Consider the following 19456-nt stretch of genomic DNA (forward strand, 5'->3'; position numbering starts at 1 on the left):
TCTGCAGAGAGCTTCTTTCTGGGCCTAGAGCTCCTTGAGGACAGGAACCATGTCTCATTCATCTCTTTATTTCTAGCTCTTGGGCAGGGCATATCAGCTTGAATGGGCATAAAAATCAATGAATAAGGTCTCAGCAAAATTTCCAATGAAATGTGTGAAACTCTTACAACAACTTTTCTGGACTGGACAAAGAGCTTCTTACCAAAGGGTCGACAGACTGAAAACCAGGCACGTGGTCACAAAGAAGGGAAGCTTGGCCACAGGAAGCATACCTGTGCACACACAGGTGAAAGCTTCTACTAGGAAGGGGCCTCAGCCCTAGGCAAAGCACAGTCCCTGACTTCCTCCGTTCAGCAGGACAGGGTGAGAAACACAGCTCCTTTCATGTTTAGCATTGTGAGAGGAGGGAGGTCTACAGGGGCATCAACACAAAGACAGTGAAGAGCCATCTTGCTCTCATGAGTCTTTGCCTCTCTCTCCTGCTTCTTCGTTTGTCATTTCTTAACGAGCCATGATGTAGAACTGATTTATATCTTGGCTTACGTGTCATACTTATTAAATACAGTTCTCTATTCCTTGCTTAATAAGGAGGATGACTAACACATACATTTTTACTTCTCTGAAATCAAGCACCTAATTCATTCTTATGAATGCTTTGGTTGATAATTTTTCTTCTTAACAAATATGAGTTTCCCATGGAAGTAGAGAGAAATAGATATACTCTCTCTAATCCACATGAACACACACATTTCACATAGAATCTCTTTGATGAATATTTCGCCTGCTCTAATTAGAAACACTGCTTCTTAGACCAAGTAAGTACTGCTCACATCACGGTGTTGGAGCTTCTCCGTCGAATCTGGATCCCAAAAGGATTGGTCTGGACGCTGACAACATACAGACGCTGCTCAGGGGAGCCCACTGGGGTGGCTGGGGTGTTGAGGGGCACTGGGACCTCGTACCTCTTGTTGGCAGAATTGTAGATCTGGCAAGGAGAGAGAAAGAGGCTTCCTGATGGAATCTTGGACCTAAAACTCCCCATGCCAGCCCAGACAACTAGGTTCCCATATTTTCTAGCCAGTTTGGACCACAACATGAGGCATCAAATATTCTGCTGCAAATAGATGAGAGGCCCATCCACCCCTGTGCTGAGAAAGAGGCAGAGGCCTCGGTGAGGTTCATTCAAAGCCAGGGACCCTAGCCCAGAAAGGCTGTGATTCCACAGTACTGAGGACCACCACACAGAGAGAGAGGGTGGGGTGTGAGTGTGCGAATGGGCGTGTGCATTGAGTGTGTGCCTGTGGCTGTGTGGGCTTGCGTGTGTATGAGTGTGAGTGTGTGTGTGTATGAGTGTGTGTGAAGACGTTTGCGCAAGTGACTGTGAGCTTTTGTGTGCGTGTATGCGTGTGTGGTGTATGTGTGTGTTGAGTGTGTATATATGTCAGAGTGTTAATATGTATGTGAGTGTGTGTGAGAGTGCACGTGTGTGTATGCCGTGCCCACCGACGCACAGGGCACATGCAATGCACTGGTCTGAAATGTGCAAAACCCCCTCCCGATTTTGGAGACCCGGTACAATTAACAGATTGTAAACTATCTCGTGGTAGTTACACGGATTCCATGGTAAACTGATACTATTTTTAATGCAGTAGTTGAAGAAATTGTTAGTAAAATTAGTTTCACCTTAAAAAAAAAAAAAAAGGAAACCCTGGTGGTATAGTGGTTAAGGGCTACGGCTCCTAACCAAAAGGTCAGCAGTTTGAATCCACTAGGCGCTCCTTGGAAACTCTACGGGGAAGTTCTACTCTGTCCTATAGGGTCACTATGAGTCTGAATCCACTCAGAGGCAATGAGTTTTTTTTTTTAAATACTTTTCTTAATGTCACTAGCACACAAATGTGACTCATTCCTACTTCTTTCGAATGGAGCAGACTGTGGCTCCCAGACTGTGGTCCCTAGTGTGTGGGACCTTGTTAGAAATGCAGGTTCTCAGCCCTGCCCCAGACCTGCTGAATCTGGAACTCTGGGCGGCTGAAACCTGGGTTCTGACATGCCCTGCAGGCGGCTGTGACGCAGCTCCAGTTTGAGAACCTCTGCTGGGAGCCGCTCTAAGTTGCAAGTGAGGGAGTGCGGTCATGTGGGTTTATCACATTGTGGGCAACCTTCTCAGGGCTTAGGATGATTCCCTGGGGATGCCTGTGGCCTGGAGCACTTGTCATGCTATCTCATCCCCAGCCTGGTGGTTCTGAGGCCACCTGCTCCCTTCTTGACCTGCCCCTCATCTGTAAAATGAGACATTTGGATGGCAGATGTTCCACGGCCCCCAGGCCTAGCTGCGCATTCGTTCAGAGCTTCTTGGTGAGCCCCAGGACCTGCAGCAGCAGGCTGTTACCTTGAACTGCAGCATGCTCTCTGTGTGGTAGATCACACTCAGTTGGAGGATGTCAATCCTGGCAGAGAGAGGATCAGCAGCGGGGGCCCAGGGCAATTGGCGCGCACTCGCTGCTGGAGGGAGATTCAGGGATTCTGGCAGGACAGTGAGGTCCGTGGTGATGCCCGTGGGCAGGTACTGGATATTACTGGCAGCATAGCTGGGGATGGTGTCATAGTAACAGGAGGGCACTCCAGGGACATCTGTGAGCTGGAAAACACGGGGGTCTTGGTCAGCCCCCTGCCAAGTTTCCAGGCTCTGCTTGCCAAAGAAGGTGGTTCCCAGGGTCTAAGTCTCCAACACCAGGCCATTTCAAAATGACATACCCAGGCCTCCTGTACTGGTGAGGGGCCAGCAGGAAGCAGGCCTGGGAATGGAACTGTAGGCAGGGCTCTGATCCAGGGTAAGTGACCTTGTTGCCAAGGGTAACCTTGCAGAAATCACCAGGTTCTCTGGTTTTCATTCCCTCTATTGTCCAAAGGGAGTCCCGGGGTGGTACAAACAGCTAATGCACCTGGCTGTTAACCAAGAGGTTGGAGGTTTGAGTCCACCAAGAGGCCTCTCAGAAGACAGGCCTGGCAATTTGCTTCTGAAAACTCAGCCATTGAGAACCCTGTGGAGCACAGTTCTGCTCTGACACACACGGGGTCACTGTAAGTCAGAGTCAACACACCGGCAACTGGTGGCTCATTGTTCAAATGGAGAGGAACAGCCCCGCCCTCGCCTCCTGCCTCTGTCCAATAGATGGAAGGAGGATGCTTAGCACACTCAGTGCACAGCGCAAACCCAACCTACGACTGCTAAGTTCACAAAGGGGGGCTTTAATGACGAGGCTGGCCGAGAAAGAGCTGGTGTGGTGATGTGTTTTGGGATATCTGACAAAGTGCATCAGTTGGCACGGCGTCCTTTTCTTCCTGGAGAACAATCGCTGTTCAAACACCAAGGCTAAAGGTGTCCTCTGGGTGCCCAGTTACTTGGAGACAGTTCCTACAGCCCCCCGCCCAGCATGGTGACCCCAGTCCTAACAATTACCTCCCACAGGCACCCCCGCTGCTTGCAGCTCTCTTCCGAAGCAGAGGGATCCTCAGGGTAGCAATTGAACTTCTCCAGGTCACTGACGGGAAGCGTCCACTCAATGGAGAACTCTTGTCCCAGTACCAGCCCCTCAAGGTCAGTGATGGTTACCACCTAGGGAGAGAGGACGGAGCCACAGTGATGAACTGGGAGAGCCAGAGACACTGATCATGTCCCTGTTGGCCTGAAGCTCAGGACTGGTAGCCGCACTATCCCTCCTTCCGACCACATTGCCTTGGAATGGTTGGAATATGACTTTTTCTTCTCTGGGACTTTGACTTCCCTGTCAGGAGAATGACCTTGATTTATCCTGAACTTTTGACCTCATGGGGCCATTGTGGAAGTCAATCAGGCTTCATCATGTCAGGGAGCACATGTCATAGGTAGAGCTGTGATTTTTCAGTGTGTCATTCTGAACAATTTTAATAATGATGGCAATAACAGCAATAACCTTTAATAACCTAATAACCTTTAGTGAGCACTTTCCAGGGCCAAGCACTGTGATAACCACTGTATATGCATTACCTCACTTAATCCTAAAAAGCTACTCTGTGCTGTGAATACTATAGCTACGTCTGTTTTACAGAATAGGACTCTGAGGTATAGAAAGGTGTCATATCTTGCCCGAGACCTCACAGTTGTGAACGGTAGAGGTAGGATTTAAGCCCATTCTGCCTAAGTCTAGAAACCACACTGTTATCTATCCCCTGCCCTAGTGTTGCTAAAATGGACATGGGCTGCCCTAGAAACAGTGAACCCCAGCACTTGAAGTAGTCCACTGGAACCTTTCATCAGGGACGATCATGTAACTGATTACCCAATAAAAGGTCCATAGGTGGCACAAATGGTTTGCACTCAACTGCTAACCTAAAAGTTGGTGGTTTGAACCCACCCAGTGGTACTGTGGAAGAAAGACCTGGTGATCTGCTTCCATAAAAATTACGGCCAAGAAAACCCTATGGGGCAGTTCTACTCTGTAACACATGGGATCACCATGAGTCAGAATCAACTCCATAGCATCCAGCAACACCAAAACCATTCAATAAGAGCAAACAGAATTACCCTTTGTGCTGTACTCATTCTTATTTTCTGTAATGATGTTGTTGGTGGTGGTTGCTGTTAAGTCAATTCTGACTCATGATGGCCCCATGTGTGCAGAGTGGAACTGCTCCATAGGGTTTTCTAGGCTGTGATCTCTCAGAAGCAGATCACCAGGCCTGTCTTCCGAGGCATCCTCTAATGGGATGATATCTATGAGGCATTCAGAGCAGTGTCTGCCAAGCAGTAGATGTACTGAAAATGTAAGGTCATGTTTACACTCTTCCCCCAAATCATCCAACTCGAGTTCCTGGTACCCAGCCCAAGTACTATGCTCCTCCAGAATTCAAGATTCAGAAATACCTTCAAGGGTGTCAATGTAGCACGAGAGCTGGTGGAAGCACCTGGAGGTTGTGACCTCTAAGTGTAGGTGGAAAGGTGTGGGCAGGTCTCCTGCAGATAGGGTTGTTGGGTGACTCCTTCTTCCCCATGGCCCAGGTCAGACACAGGCATCTGGACCCTCCAGTTTGCCCTTTTGGAAGCAGATTGCCAGGTCTGTCTTCCAAGGTATCTCCATGTGGGTTTAAACCGCCAAACTTTCAGCTAGTAGTTGAGCGCTTAACTGTTTGTGTTACCTAGGGATCTCTTATAACAGTATAAAAGTAGCTTGAAACCCTAAGGAACACTATCACTTGCCTCTCAAAGGGAGTCTTTAGTTTAAATGAGAGGACAAACATGTGAACACGGTCTCCAGAGTCCGGCCATGTGGTAAGCAATATTTTCACTAAGTCATATTAGGTATCACCCTGTCTGGTTTTACATTTGCTCAAAAAGTATGCCTTCTCCCAGGGCCCCTCCTCCACTGTCCTCTCCACGGTCTTGGTGTAGACCCTGCTCGGGGCCCACCAGGAGCATGCCATGTTTCCCTGCATCCTCCCTGGGCTATGGTGGACGGCCCACTGCCCAAAGTCGAAAGAGCCAGGGAGGGCCAGCTGGCTGAGCCTCCGGCCAGGCTGTCTGCATGCCTTGTGGAATGGAGCAACACCCACCTTTGCTGAGGCACTGTAGGCAACGTTTGAACAGTTTGAACAGAGGGTGTGAACATTATTAACTATGACAGTAAAATTAGCCGGCTCCTTGTCCATTCCCAAGATTCTGATATCTGTAAATTGCAGGTTGTCAGGGTTCGTATAATTATTTATAATCTTTGCCTGTAGACGGTTCTGGGGGGGAAAAAAGTCAGTTCAGAGATTAAGTGAATCCTACTAAAGCAGCTCCCAAATAACGCCTAATACAGCTCTTTCCGAGATCAAAGGTGTCTCTTCTCTCTCTGAGGTTTTAAATGTTGCCAGCAACCATCCCAGGGAATGAAAACTTGTTAGCCCAGCCTTTCAAAATCTTGGGTCTTTTAGCACTATTTATTCCCTGCTCTGGTTCACTGTTTCTTTATTGATTCCATCACTGAGAAAATCGGTCCTGACTTCACGGATTTCTCAAGCAGACAAGATGGAAACCCATAAAACAAACCAAATGGCACAAACACACAGAGAATCTCTGGCACACAAAGGTATAGAGATTCAGGCACACACACAAAAATGTACCCAAACAGCCTTTTTTCTTTTTCTTTTACTAACGATGGTAAGAGTTAACATTTACGAATGCTTGCTATATGCCAGGCTCTATGCTAAGCATTTCACACATATTCTTCAATTCTGACCGCAAACTACGAGGTTTGTGCTATGATTATCCCCACTTTTCAGCTCAGGAGCCTGAGGCACAGAGAAATTTTAAAAACGTATTACGGGGAGAGGGCGGGGCCAAGATGGCTGACTAGGTAGAAGCTACCCTGGATCCCTCTTGCAACAAAGACTCGGAAAAACAAGTGAATCGGTCACATACATGACAATCTACGAACCCTGGCCATTAAACACAGAACTAAAGAGTTGACCTGAGTGACACGGGAGTGAAACGGCATGCCCTGAAGCAGTGACTGCTTCTGGAACTGGTGTCCCGCTCCACAGCCTTGAGCCCTCGCGGTTCCCTGGTGCCGAGTGGCAGGGCAGATTGCCGCTTACTGAGACGGGGCAGGCACGGGACACAGCCCTAACCCCTAGCCCCCTGGGGTAACCTCAGTAGAGACTCAGCCAGTGCAAGCAGGCCACACACTGACACGGCTAACGAGAGAATGAGCAACCATGGGGAAGGAGCGACTGTTTTCGGAGCCTGGAACCAGAGTCCCAGTCAGAAAACCTTGGCACTGACCTTTGGACTGGGTGCAGGAGAGCTGAGCACGGATTCCTGAGACAGCGCAAACACAGGACGCAGCCCTAGCCCCCTGAAATGACCTTGGGGGAAGCCCAGCCAGCGCATGCAGGCAATGCAACAATGCAGCTGACAGGAGGAGAAGTCACTGGTAGGCAGCAACTGGTTTTGGAGCCTGGAGTGCGGCATCCCAGCAGGGGAACCTTGGCGCTGGGCTTTGGACTGGGAGTGGAGGAGCTGACCATGGCTCCTGAGACAGCTCAAGCACAGGATGCGGGCCTGACGCTAGGGGTCAATCTCGACCCAGCCAGGGCACACAGGCTACACGCCCCTCAGGAATCTCAGATAAAATAGTCATCACCAAGCAAGATAAGTAACTTTGTCTATATTGCTGGGTGCTACTCTCTCCTATCTATCTGATCCCTCCCCTCCCTGCCCCAGGCGGCTTCATTAACATTGGAATTTCCTGGGCCATGGAGTGGTTTTGTTTTTTTTCCTACCCCACTCTCCTGGCCTGAGAGAAGCAGCTACTAACAACCCAGGGATGAAAAAAATACAGAACCAGCTCCAGCCAAGCATATGAGATCCACAGTCTTTGGCTTTCATCCCTATAGGGAACAAGGTGGCTATTATAATGCAAGGGTAATTCTGATAGAGATCTGACTGTAATTGTTTTAGGATCACTGGAAAGACAAGTTTTCCAGGTCTGATATCTCTACCTGTTAAACAGAGCCCTCACTGATCCACAACAGAGAACTGAGGGCTGAAGCTCCACCCAAACCACCTAGCCACCTGCCAAAGGGGTCTGAGGATAGTGACACCTACCAGTCTTTAGAGGTACATGCATTGGGTGCCTACAGTTCAGGTACAGAGCCCACCCACCAAACTGCTTTAGGAATAGAGACATACTTACCTCACTGGCACATGGGGGAAGGCTGTCAGCATCCTGCCCTCCCACCCGGAGTGTGACCCCCGGCTGCTACTAGAATCTGGTGCACACAACTATCACCACTACTCCTCTAAGTTAATAGGTGACAGTCTACACCACACACTTGGTGACCCAAAATCAGAACACCTAAGCTTATTCTATTCAAGAATAGTGAATGGACTCTTAGGCTTAAATATCTGGTAACAGCCCAAACCAGCTGGTAATAGGACATAAGTGATTCAAAGGCTACAACAATCAAGACAGCGCAATCTAGTAGTCCATCTGGGTATACTGAAACAAAACAAAACAAGATAAGACTCAGTGAGCAAATATAAAATAAATCATTACAATATCTTAGTGATGGCTTGGAGACAACAGTCGATATCAAACCACATAAAGAAGCAGGCCATGACAGCTTCTACAACCCCCCAAACAAAAGAATCAAAATCTTTCCCAAATGAAGATACAATCCTGGAATTATCAGATACAGAATATAAAAAACTAATTTACAGAATGCTTCAAGACATCAGGGATGACCTCAGAAATGAAATAAGGCAATCTACAGAAAAAGCCAAGGAACACACTGATAAAACAGTTGAAGAAACCAAAAAGATTATTCAAGAACATAGTGGGAAAATTAATAAGCTGCAAGAATCCATAGAGAGACAGCATTCAGAAATCCAAAAGATTAACAGTAAAATTACAGAACTGGACAACCCAATAGGAAGTCAGAGGAGCAGAATTGAGCAATTAGAATGCAGAGTGGGGGAGATGGAGGATAAGGCAATTGACACCAATATAGTTGAAAAATCATATAAAAGAATTTAAAAAAATGAAGAAACCCTAAGAATCATGTGGGACTCTATCAAAAAGAATAACTTGCATGTGATTGGAGTTCCAGAACAGGGAGGGATAACACAAAATACAGAGAGAATAGTTGAAGATCTGTTGGCAGAAAACTTCCCTGGCATCATGAAAGACAAAAGGATATCTATCCAAGATGCTCATCGAACCCCATATAAGATTGATCCAAAAAGAAAATCACCAAGACATATTATCATCAAACTTGCCAAAACCAAAGATAAAGAGAAAATTTTAAAAGCAGCCAGGGATAAAAGAAAAATCACCTACAAAGGAGAATCAATAAGAATAAGTTTGGACTACTCGGCAGAAACCATGCAGGCAGGAAGGCAATGGGATGACATATATAGAGCACTGAAGGAGAAAAACTGCCAGCCAAGGATCATATATCCAGCAAAACTCTCTCTCAAATATGAAGGTGAAACTAAAACGTTTACAGATAAACGCAAGCTAAGAGAATTTAGAAAAACCACACCAAAGCTACAAGAAATACCAAAGGAAATTGTTTGGTCAGAAAATCAATAATATCAGATACCAGCACAACACAAGGTCACAGAACAGAACATCCTGATATCAACTCAAATAGGGAAATCACAAAAACAAAGTAAGATTAATTTTAAAAAGAAAAAAATGCTCAAAACAGGGAATCATTGAAGTCATTATGTAAAAAATCACAATAATCAAAAAGAGCGACTAAATACAAGGGGCATAGATCTTCCATATGGAGAGGAAAACAAGGCGATATAGGACAATACAAGTTAGGCTTTTACTTAGAAAAATAGAGGTAAATATTAAGGTAACCACAAAGAGGTATAACAATTCCATTATTCAAAATAAAAACCAAGAAAAACATAACAACTCAGCAAACATAAATTCAACTACTATGAAAATGAGGAACACACAATTTACAAAGAAAAACTTCTCAGCACAAAAAAGTAAGTGGAAAAATGAAATTGTCAACAACACACACAAAAAGGCATCAAAATGACAGCACTAAACACATACTTATCTATAATTAGGCTGAATGTAAATGGACTAAATGCACCAATAAAGAGACAGAGAGTCTCAGACTGGATAAAGAAACATGATCCGTCTATATGCTGCCTACAAGAGACACACCTTAGACTTAGAGACACAAACAAACTAAAACTCAAAGGATGGAAAAAAAAATATATCAAACAACACTCAAAAAAGAGCAGGACTGGCAATATTAATTTCTGAGAAAATAGACTTTAAAGTTAAATCCACCACAAAAGATAAGGAAGGACACTACATAATGATTAAAGGGACAATTGACCAGGAAGATATAACCACATTAAATATTTATGCACCCAATGACAGGGCTGCAAGATACATAAAACAAACTTTAGCAGAATTGAAAAGTGAGATAGACACCTCCACAATTATAGTAGGAGACTTCAACACACCACTTTCGGAGAAGGATAGGACTTCCAGTAAGAAGCTCAATAGAGACACGGAAGATCTAATTGCTACAATCAACCAACTTGACCTCATAGACTTATACAGAACACTCCACCCAACAGCTGCAAAGTACACTTTTTTTTCTAGTGCACATAGAACATTCTCTAGAATAGATCACATATTAGGTCATAAAACAAACCTTTGCAGAATCCAAAACATCGAAATATTACAAAGCATCTTCTCAGACCACAAGGCCATAAAAGTAGAAACCAATAACAGGAAAACCAGGGAAAAGAAATCTAATACCTGGAAACTGAACAATACCCTGCTCAAAAAAGCCTGGGTTACAGAAGACATTAAGGAGGGAATAAAGAAATTCATAAATGCGACGAGAATGAAAACACTTCCTATCAAAACCTCTGGGACACAGCAAAAGCAGTGCTCAGAGGTCAATTTATATCAATAAATGCACACATAAAGAAGAAAGAGCCAAAATCAGAGAGCTGTCCCTACAACTTGAACAAATAGAAAGTGAGCAACAAAAGAATCCATCAAGCAGCAGAAGAAAACAAATAATAAAAATTAGAGCTGAGAGAACAGAAAAACAATTGAAGGAATTAACAAAGCCAAAAGCTGGTTCTTTGAAACAAAAATTGATAAACCTTTGGCCAGACTGACTAAAGAAATAACAGGAAAGGAAACAAATAACCCAAATAAGAAATGAGATGGGCCATATCACAACAGACCCAACTGAAATTAAAAGAATCATATCAGATTATTACAAAAAATTGTACCCTAACAAATTTACAAACCTAGAAGAAATGGAAGAATTCCTAGAAAAACACTACCTACCTAAACTAACACAATCAGAAGTAGAACAACTAAATAGACCCATAACAAAAAAAAAAAAGAGATTGAAAAGGTAATCAAAAAACTCCCCCCCCCGCAAAAAAAAATGTATTAAGGGTCCCACAGTTCATAAAGTGACAAAGACAATCTGACAGGGAAGAAGGTGCAACTGAAGACTAGAGGAAAAAAGGCAGTTTAATGACTAAAAAGATTAGGTGTCCCAACTGATTTTTGACAACGGTGCAAAAACAATACAGTGGAGACAGGACAGCCTTTTCAAAAAAAATGGTGCTAGAACAATTGGACATACATTGGTAAAAAAAGTTAACCTTGACCTAAAACTGACATCTTACACAAAAATTAACTCAAGATGGATCATGGACTTAAATATAAAAGGCAAAACTATAAAACTTTTGGAAAAAAATTGGAGAAAACCTTTGGGATCTAGAGCTAAGCGAAGGGTTCGCAAACTTGACACCAAAAGCATGATCTGTAGAGCGAAAAATGGGTAAGGTGAATCCATCAAATTTTTCAAATTTTGCTCTGTGAAAGACCCTGTTCAGAGGATGAAAAGAGATGGTGAGAAAATATTTGCAAACACATATCTGACAAAGGACTAATACCTAAGATATACAATAAACACTCAAACCTCAACAATTAAAAAATAACAAAATCCAATTAGAAAATTGGCAAAAGGTGTGAACAAACATTTCCCCAAGAGGATATATAGGTGGCAAATAAGCCCAGGAGAAGCTGTCCGACATCATTAGCCATCAGGGAAATGCAAATTAAAGTCACAATGCCGCATCACTGAAAACCTGCCAGACTGGCTAAAACGGAAAATAGTGACAACATCAAATACTGATGGGGGTGCGGAGAAAGTGGATACACTGCGGGAGCAAATGTAAAATGGTACATCCATTCTGGAAAATTAGTTTGGTAGTTTCTTGTAAAATTAAACATGCAACTGCCCTGTGACCCAGCAATTGCACTTCTGGGCATTTATCTCAGAGAAATGAAAACCTACGTTCACGTAAAAACCTACACGTGAATATTCAGGGAAGCTTTATTTGTAACACCCCAACTTGGAAACAGTCCACGTGTCCCTTAGTGGGTGAACTTTCAACAAAAGATAGGCCATTCAGACCATAGACTAGTCCTCATCAGGAAAAAGGAAAGAACTAGTGATACACACAACGACTTGAATGAATCTGGAGGGAATTATGCTTAATGAAAGAAGCCGGTCATGAATGGTTTCATACTGCGTGACTCCACTCTACGCAGAAACGACAAAAGTATAGAAATGGAGAACAGCAGTGACTGCCAGAGTTTAAGGAGGAGGTGGGGACAGGGGAAAGTGGACCTGGCTGTAAAGGGGCTCCAGTGGTGGCAGGAACGTTCTGTACCTTGGCTGCCTCAGTATAACTATCCTGGTTGTGATACTGTGCTACACTTTTACAGGTTGTACCATTGCGGGAAAGGGGACAAGGTATCTCTCTGTACTATTTCTTAAAACTGCAAGTGAATCTGAAATTATCTCAAAATAAAAAGTTTAATTAAAAATACTAGGAGTTGAAAAAAAAAAAAAGAATGAAAGAAGTTAGGGAGACACATTCCACACATAAAAAAATTCTCTGTCCACGCATGATCAGACTTCTAAGAAAACCAAATTAGAATCCCCCCACCTGCCTGCCCTGCCCCGTTCCTCCTCCCAGTCCCCTGGGGAAATAGACAAGGCCCGCGAGGTTCTGCATCTTCCGACTCTCAAAGCCATCACTGATGCCTGTGCCCAAGGTCAGGCTTAAGGGGCCAGAAAGGAAAGTCATGGTGGAAGTATCTCAGAAAGACACTTCACACTCATCACCCTGCCTGCACCACACTCACACTTGCCCCCTTCAAGCAGGGTCACTTATCTTGGAAGACAGGACATGTCTCCTAAAACTCAAAAGGTGACGCTTTTTTTTCCCCAGAGAAAACAAGTTCTTCACAGAACTCACATTTTTTTTGTTTTTTGTTTTCTTAATAGGCTTATTGCCGTGAGTTGGAGCCAACTCCACGGCAGCTGGTTTATTTACCCAAGACGGATTAAATCCACTTTAACTTGGCTCCTTCCCAGACCATCACAGCCCAGCACTCACTCTTCCTAGTCCACGTGACCAAGCATCTATGAGTCCAAACCCCCACAAGCAACCACAGAAAGGAACACACACCATGTGTCCCTAAAAAACTGTACTTACAGAGGCCACAGAGAAGTCATACAGGAGATAGTTCTCTTTGGTCACAGCATCTAAAGAGAAAGACAGAGGAGCGCCATTACCAGGGGACTCGAGGCGCTGGGTCACGCTTTTCTCTTCACCTGGAAAACCTTTGTATCTAGTTCTGCTCATCCACATTCCACCCATTGTTCGCCAGTGCCATCTGCCCCCCGGAGGATTCCTGAAACACTTCCATCCGTGGGCTAACGGATCCCTCCTCTAAACTCTCAAGGCACTTTGTGGTACCATTTTTTCGGGCATTTAACACATTCTGGCTTGTATTATAGTTATCTACCTGCACATCCTTGCTCTCCTGTTGGACCTCAAAGAAAGTGTTTACGTGTTATTCGTCTTTATAGCCCCAGCATATAATGCAACAGTAAATAGCCAATAAGCCAGAAAATGAACCAGACTGGCTGCCGTCGCATCAACTCTGACTCACGGTGACCCCGTGTGTGTCACGGCAGAACTCTGCTCCCTGGTGTTTCAGTGGCTGATCTTTATGAAGTAGATGACCGGGGCTTTCTTCTGACCTACCTCTGAGTAGGCTCAAACCTCCCCAAACTCTAGGTTAGCAGTTAAATGCTTTCATCATTTGTACCACCCAGGGACTCCTAATAACCAAGAGATATCAATAAATGCTAATTCTCTGCAGGGTAGGATTTTTCCATAAGCACAGACCATAAGTTTATGTGAGGTATTTACATGGAATTCTTACAGTGGGGAAACATGCAATACAGATGAGATACTTCTCCCTTAACAGTAACCAAAGTGGTGTTTTTACAAAGCCATTAACAACAACAACAAAAATGTATTATTTGGTATTAATAATGATATCCAGCAAAGAGAATAAATAAACTAAACCCAGTTATGTCTATGGGCTTGGTAGAGTCAGTAACATGCATTCTGTCAAAAGTACACATTTGAAGTCTATTTTAATGCATAGTGCTTGGCTGACATAACCCAAACTCTCAGAATGCTCTTCAACCCAATGAGTCTAAGCTGCAGAAATAAACAACAAGGATGGCAGTGTAGTGCCATGTTGGGCAGCCCGTAAGGCTAGGTCTCACTGAGAAGCACAGTGAGGGGCCACGGGGAGGTCTACCTGTGGACACGCCATCATCCCAGTACAGCTCCCCATTAGCTTCCCTCTTGTGATCCAGGGCAATGATAAGTCCCAGGGAATTCTTCCGGCTGTAAAACAGCAAGTCTCCATTTCAGAGGATGAAGAAGAGATGGCACTATGCTCAACCACTCCCTCCACACCCCATGGACAGGTAGCCCCTGGGTCTATCCCAGAAACAGAGTAGATAATGACGTTTTGTGGGAAGATGGAAATTGGGCCTGAGTAGGCAGCGGAGGTTTGTAGCACGTGAGCATGAGAAGAATGGTGGAAGAGGACAGTTCCTGCCGAAAACAGGACGATACTAACAACATGCATTCTTGCTTATAATGTGCCAGGTTCTCTTCCAAGCTTCCTATGCATCTTGACTCACTTAACCCTCATCTTAACCCTAAAAAGTAGAACCATCATCATCCCCATTTTACCAAGGAGAAACAGAAGCACAAGTTCCCCAAGGTAACACTACTAGTACCAACGGGCAGAGCTGGAGCTGAAACCCAAACTGTCCTCTTCAAATCTGAGTTCTTGCCCTGCAAGCTGTGTTGAGGCTTGTATGAAGAGCCTTATCTCATATTTTAAGGAGCCTTGGTGGTGCACTGGTTAAGTGCCTGGCTGCTAATAGAAAGGTTGGCGGTTCAAATTCACCAGTGGCTCTGTGGGAGAAAAGACCTGGAGATCTGCTACCCTAAAGATTCTAGCCTTGGAGACTCTTTTGGGCAGTTCTACTCTGTCACATAGGGTCACTATGAGTTGGAGTCAACTCAACAGCACAAGACAACAACAATCTCTATTTTAACTTGCATTCCCTTATGCCTTCAGAATCTACATGACAACAATCTCCGGCCCTAGGGAAGTCCTCATGACTGATTATTTTGACTATTCCTATAAACTCATTCCAATCAAAAATCAAGACTACGGAAGTACAATGGAGCGAAGGCTAGCTTTTCCCCTGCTAACTGCAGACTGAGATGCCCATGCTGGACCAACCTTGACAGAGGGGAGGGTGATTGCTGAGACATTTTCCCGTTGGTAACCCACTCCCAGGCCCTGTTTGCCTTCTCATGGAGCCCGCCCACTGGAGCTTCAAGAGCACTCCCTCCTTACAACAGGGAGGAGTGTACCTGGCCTCTGTGGTTGTGTTTGGCTTCTGGGTAGGGAATATGTAGCCCCCTCGAAGGTGAAGTCCTATTTTATCTTTGGGGAATTGCATCTGCACCCATTGTTTCCTCCATTGGATGGCCATTCCCTAATCAACAAAAAGAAAACAGATCAGGTGATAGGCTCTTTGAGGTTGGAGGGGCTTTGGAGATCATCAAGTTCAGTGACCTCATTTTAAAGAAGAGAAAATGAGTGCCCCCAAAGCAAAAAGTGACTTCTCAAGGCATACAGGAAGTCAAGAGCAGAGCTGAGACTCCAACCCACCCCATTTCCTTACATTACACCGTGCTGTGGCTTATAACTGGGCTTCATTTCTCCAGGTGGTCTCAGCCACAGGCCAGGGCTAGTCCCAACAGCTGCATGGTGGTCAGGTTGAGATAGTAAATATTTCTGTATATCTATTCCAGTTATTCAAAACATGTCATGACACATTCAGAAAGGCTCTCTTGCAGAAAAGTTGCCCAAGTCAAAAAAAAAAAAAAAAATGTAAACCCTGTATTGTGCTCCCATCCCAAGCTCCCAAGACTGCTCCGTCAAAACTGCCCTCTGCCATGGGTAGCTCTTGTGCCCACAGGGGCTGCCTCACTTACTGTGTCATAGTCATACCAGATAGCATCCGGGATGTAGGCATTCACTTGGTCTACATCCTAGGGAAGCAATAAGAATGAGTAATGTGAATATGGCCCTTCACAGTTTACAAAACACCTCCCTGTTGTAGCCTTTGCTCATCTGGACAATCCTAGAGATGGATGGGATCATCCCAGCCTACACATGGAAACACAAACTCAGAAAGGTTGAGCAGTTCATCCAAAGCCAGGAGATAGCAGAGCTCTAACTAGAAATCAAGTCTCTTTTGCTTCCACACCCCCATGCTTTATAAGAGAAGCAGAGAATATCCATTCATGAGTCACTCATGTAATCTGACAGGTGGGAGGGGATGGTGAGCACCCCAGCAGATCCCTTGCTGGCTAGCAGGACCTGCCATCAGATGGTCCAGTGGAAACATCAGCTCCCAGGGCTTGGGCATGATTACAGGAGCACTCCATCATGTCTCTTGGCTGATAAGCATAATCCTGATTCCTCCCCCAGACTTCCCCACCTCCCTCTGCCACCACTCAGACAAAAGCCACAGCCACATGGATGTGGGTTTTAAGGTGATTTTTCAAAAAGGAAATCATTCACTTGGTGGCCCAGTGGGACCAAGAGGGGATATTTTTTAATTTCTGAACTTTTCTGCTCAGTCTCTCCCACTTATATTTAAATGTGGTCAAAGTTAGTTAGCACCTAACTTAGCTACACAGGCCAGAGGCATGCGTGACACCCACCCCATGGCTTAGATTATAGACGTACTGAGTGTAAAACAGGTGTGATCAGGAGTGCAGGCCCCCATAGGAACTGCTCGTGCACATCCCAGGTGGCTGAATCCTGGTAGAACCTGAAAAATGAGAAGATAGCCCAGGGAGGCTGGTGATACCACCAGTATAGGACACCAGCTCAGGGTGCAGCGGCAAGGTGGCAGGTGAAATTAAGATCCAGAATGGAGTCACCAGGGGTCAGGTGACTCACTCATGCAGCAGGGGCCGGGCCACCGTGTCCCCACGGGTGTGCGCGCGGTAGAAGAGGGTGTACAGGTAGGGCAGCAAGGTGTATCTGATGTTCAGGTAGTGCCTGGAAGAGTTGAGCAGCAGGGAGTCGGCTCCAAAGGAGGCAGGGTCCTGGTCCTAGGAGGAAATATGGCCACTCGCTGGGTGTTCCCATCATCGTTTAAAAGTTCTCTTCTGATAAGCTTTCTGAACTGAAAGTAGCCCTGTTCTCCAACGTAGAAAATGTCAAGATACTTCCAGAAACAAAAGGCTCTTAGTTCTATCCCTTCATTTTACAGATGAGGAAACAATATCAAAGACTAAGTAACTTTCCCATGAGAAGTGTAAGCAAGTGGGAGAGTCTACATTTGACATGAGTCTTCTGAGGCCAACCTATGAGAGCCCCAGGGTGGGAAAGAAGCCCCACAGGGGTTTCCATGGAGATGAAGGGGCCATGGTGGGTCAGACTCCAACCTTGACCCCTGTTCCCTCCAGAGTTCCTCCAATTTATTTTATATATGGAGATTTCTCAAAAATATGTCCTTGGAACCCTGAGAGTATGGCCCTAGATACCCTTTTAGCTCAGTAATGAAGCCACTCCTATGGTTCACCCTTCAGCCCAAATTAGACAGACACATGGAACAAAACAAGACTAAAGGGGCACACCAGCCCTGGGGCAAAACTAGAAGGCAGGAGGGGACAAGAAAGCTGATAATAGGGAACCCAAGGTAGAGAAGGGAGAGTGTTAACATGTCCTGGGGTTGTTAACTAATGTCGTAAAACAATGTGTACTGTTTAACGAGAAACTAATTTCCTCGGTAAACCTTTATCTAAAGTACAATAAATATATATACATGTCCCTTGGTAACAATGAGAAGGACCAGGAGGAGGAGGAAAAGCAGGAAGAGGGGGAGGAGGAGAAGGAAAAAGGAAGAAGAAAAAGAAAGGGAAGAAGAAGGGAGTTCCCAACAATAAAACCATTCAGCACACACACACCCATTCCCCCACTGCCACTCCCATATCCTGCTTTTTAGGCCTATCTGCATTTAGGAACAACGTGTAGGATTTTCCTCAACATTTCTTTAAGAACAAGCAGATTAGAAAATTCAGGAAGTTCCCATCACTTTTTGGGGGGAGCTTACCATGAAGCCAGGCCCATTGTGATTCCTGGATAGTGGATAAAATGCTCCAAGCTGCATCCATCTTCTGCAGAGGCTCTCTGTGGTATCTTCTTTATAACCACAGATATTGGCACCTACCTGCAGCATTAGCACACACACAAGCACAGTGGTCAGTAAGAGAGGCAAAGGTATTAGCCAGATACCTACGTGAACAGGGAAAAGAGAATCTCTTGTCCCCATTCTCCCATGCTTAAAGAAACTCCAGTCAAAATGAGGGAAACAAGCAAGTGAGCAGCAGAGGACAGATTGAGAGGGGGACTGAATGACAGTAGCGACATTGGTCCTTGTATCGTGGGCTTTTCCTCAGATTCAGTTCCTGGTTTCACACTTTCCCACCCACTGATGCTCTCCTGGTGGGATTGTTCGGTGATACTAATACATTTTACTCCTGGCATCTCCTTCCTAATCCCAGAGAGTCCATGGATACCAACCCAGTGGTAAATTTTACCATCCTAATTTCAGAAGGCAGCTCAGACCACCTATATGAATTGGTTTTTCCATTACAAATCACAGTGGAACATATGCTCCTTAGCTACAAGACACCCTTGAAGACTGATGGTGGGAACAACGTCAAAGGACAATGATAAAGTTACTTGGTTGAAAGAGAGGCTCACCATGGGGATGCCAAATAGGTTGAACTCAAGGATACTGGGAATGGACCACCGGAGATCATTCCATGAGGCTGTGTTTTCCCCCAACCAGTGAGCAGCAAACTTGCCAGACCCAGCAAAAGTAGAGCGGGATAAGACGAGGCTCCGTTTTTGGGGGAAGACAGTCCGCATGGCCCTGAAAAGAAATGCAACTGGTTGAGTGAGAGGTGAACTATGAGTGTCTAGGCTTCACCTTACATGCAGGCCAACAGTGGACTTCCCAACCAAACTGAGAAAAAACATCACAGTGTCCTGAACACTTCCCAGGTGTGCCCACTGGCTTAGCACTTCTAAGCTTCGACTTCCTCCTTTGGACAAGGTTGCAGAACTCCTATAAAACAGTGCAAGCCTTTACATTCCAGCCCCTCACAGAAATTTCTCTAGGCTCCTGGCTTCCTTATCATGTTTTCCCCGTCTTCTTGGATCTGGCTGTGGTCTGGCCCTTCGGTTGGCGCCACATTGGAACCATGTCTTTGGTCCTTGGCCCTGTCTCCTCCAGACAGTGTTTCCAATGTCCCTTTGTCCCACACCTTGCTGTCCGTAGTTTATCACAAGGCCAGCTCAGGTTGGAACGCTGGGGCCCTGCCGGCAGAGGAGGGGAGTCTGTACGCCAGCAGGGCCCCAGGCACCTGGGTTCCTCT

At 45.3% G+C, this 19456-nt stretch overlaps 1 protein-coding gene across 1 annotated transcript in view; it reads right to left on the reverse strand.

Moving 5' to 3' along the window:
• MGAM2 (maltase-glucoamylase 2 (putative)) overlaps window positions 1-19456 on the reverse strand; it is a 96887-nt gene that overhangs the window by 33670 nt on the left and 43761 nt on the right. The window contains exons 15-26 of the mRNA XM_064290360.1: window positions 18780-18951; window positions 18127-18243; window positions 16968-17122; window positions 16752-16836; window positions 15992-16048; window positions 15365-15489; window positions 14226-14314; window positions 13103-13152; window positions 5593-5766; window positions 3464-3619; window positions 2393-2641; window positions 831-985 (exon numbers count right to left, since the gene is read on the reverse strand). Of these exons, the coding sequence (XP_064146430.1) occupies window positions 831-985; window positions 2393-2641; window positions 3464-3619; window positions 5593-5766; window positions 13103-13152; window positions 14226-14314; window positions 15365-15489; window positions 15992-16048; window positions 16752-16836; window positions 16968-17122; window positions 18127-18243; window positions 18780-18951 (1584 nt within the window). The remainder of the gene's footprint in view (window positions 1-830; window positions 986-2392; window positions 2642-3463; window positions 3620-5592; window positions 5767-13102; window positions 13153-14225; window positions 14315-15364; window positions 15490-15991; window positions 16049-16751; window positions 16837-16967; window positions 17123-18126; window positions 18244-18779; window positions 18952-19456) is intronic.

This window comes from Loxodonta africana, chromosome 8 (genome assembly GCF_030014295.1).
Source record: "Loxodonta africana isolate mLoxAfr1 chromosome 8, mLoxAfr1.hap2, whole genome shotgun sequence".
NCBI lineage: Eukaryota > Metazoa > Chordata > Mammalia > Proboscidea > Elephantidae > Loxodonta > Loxodonta africana.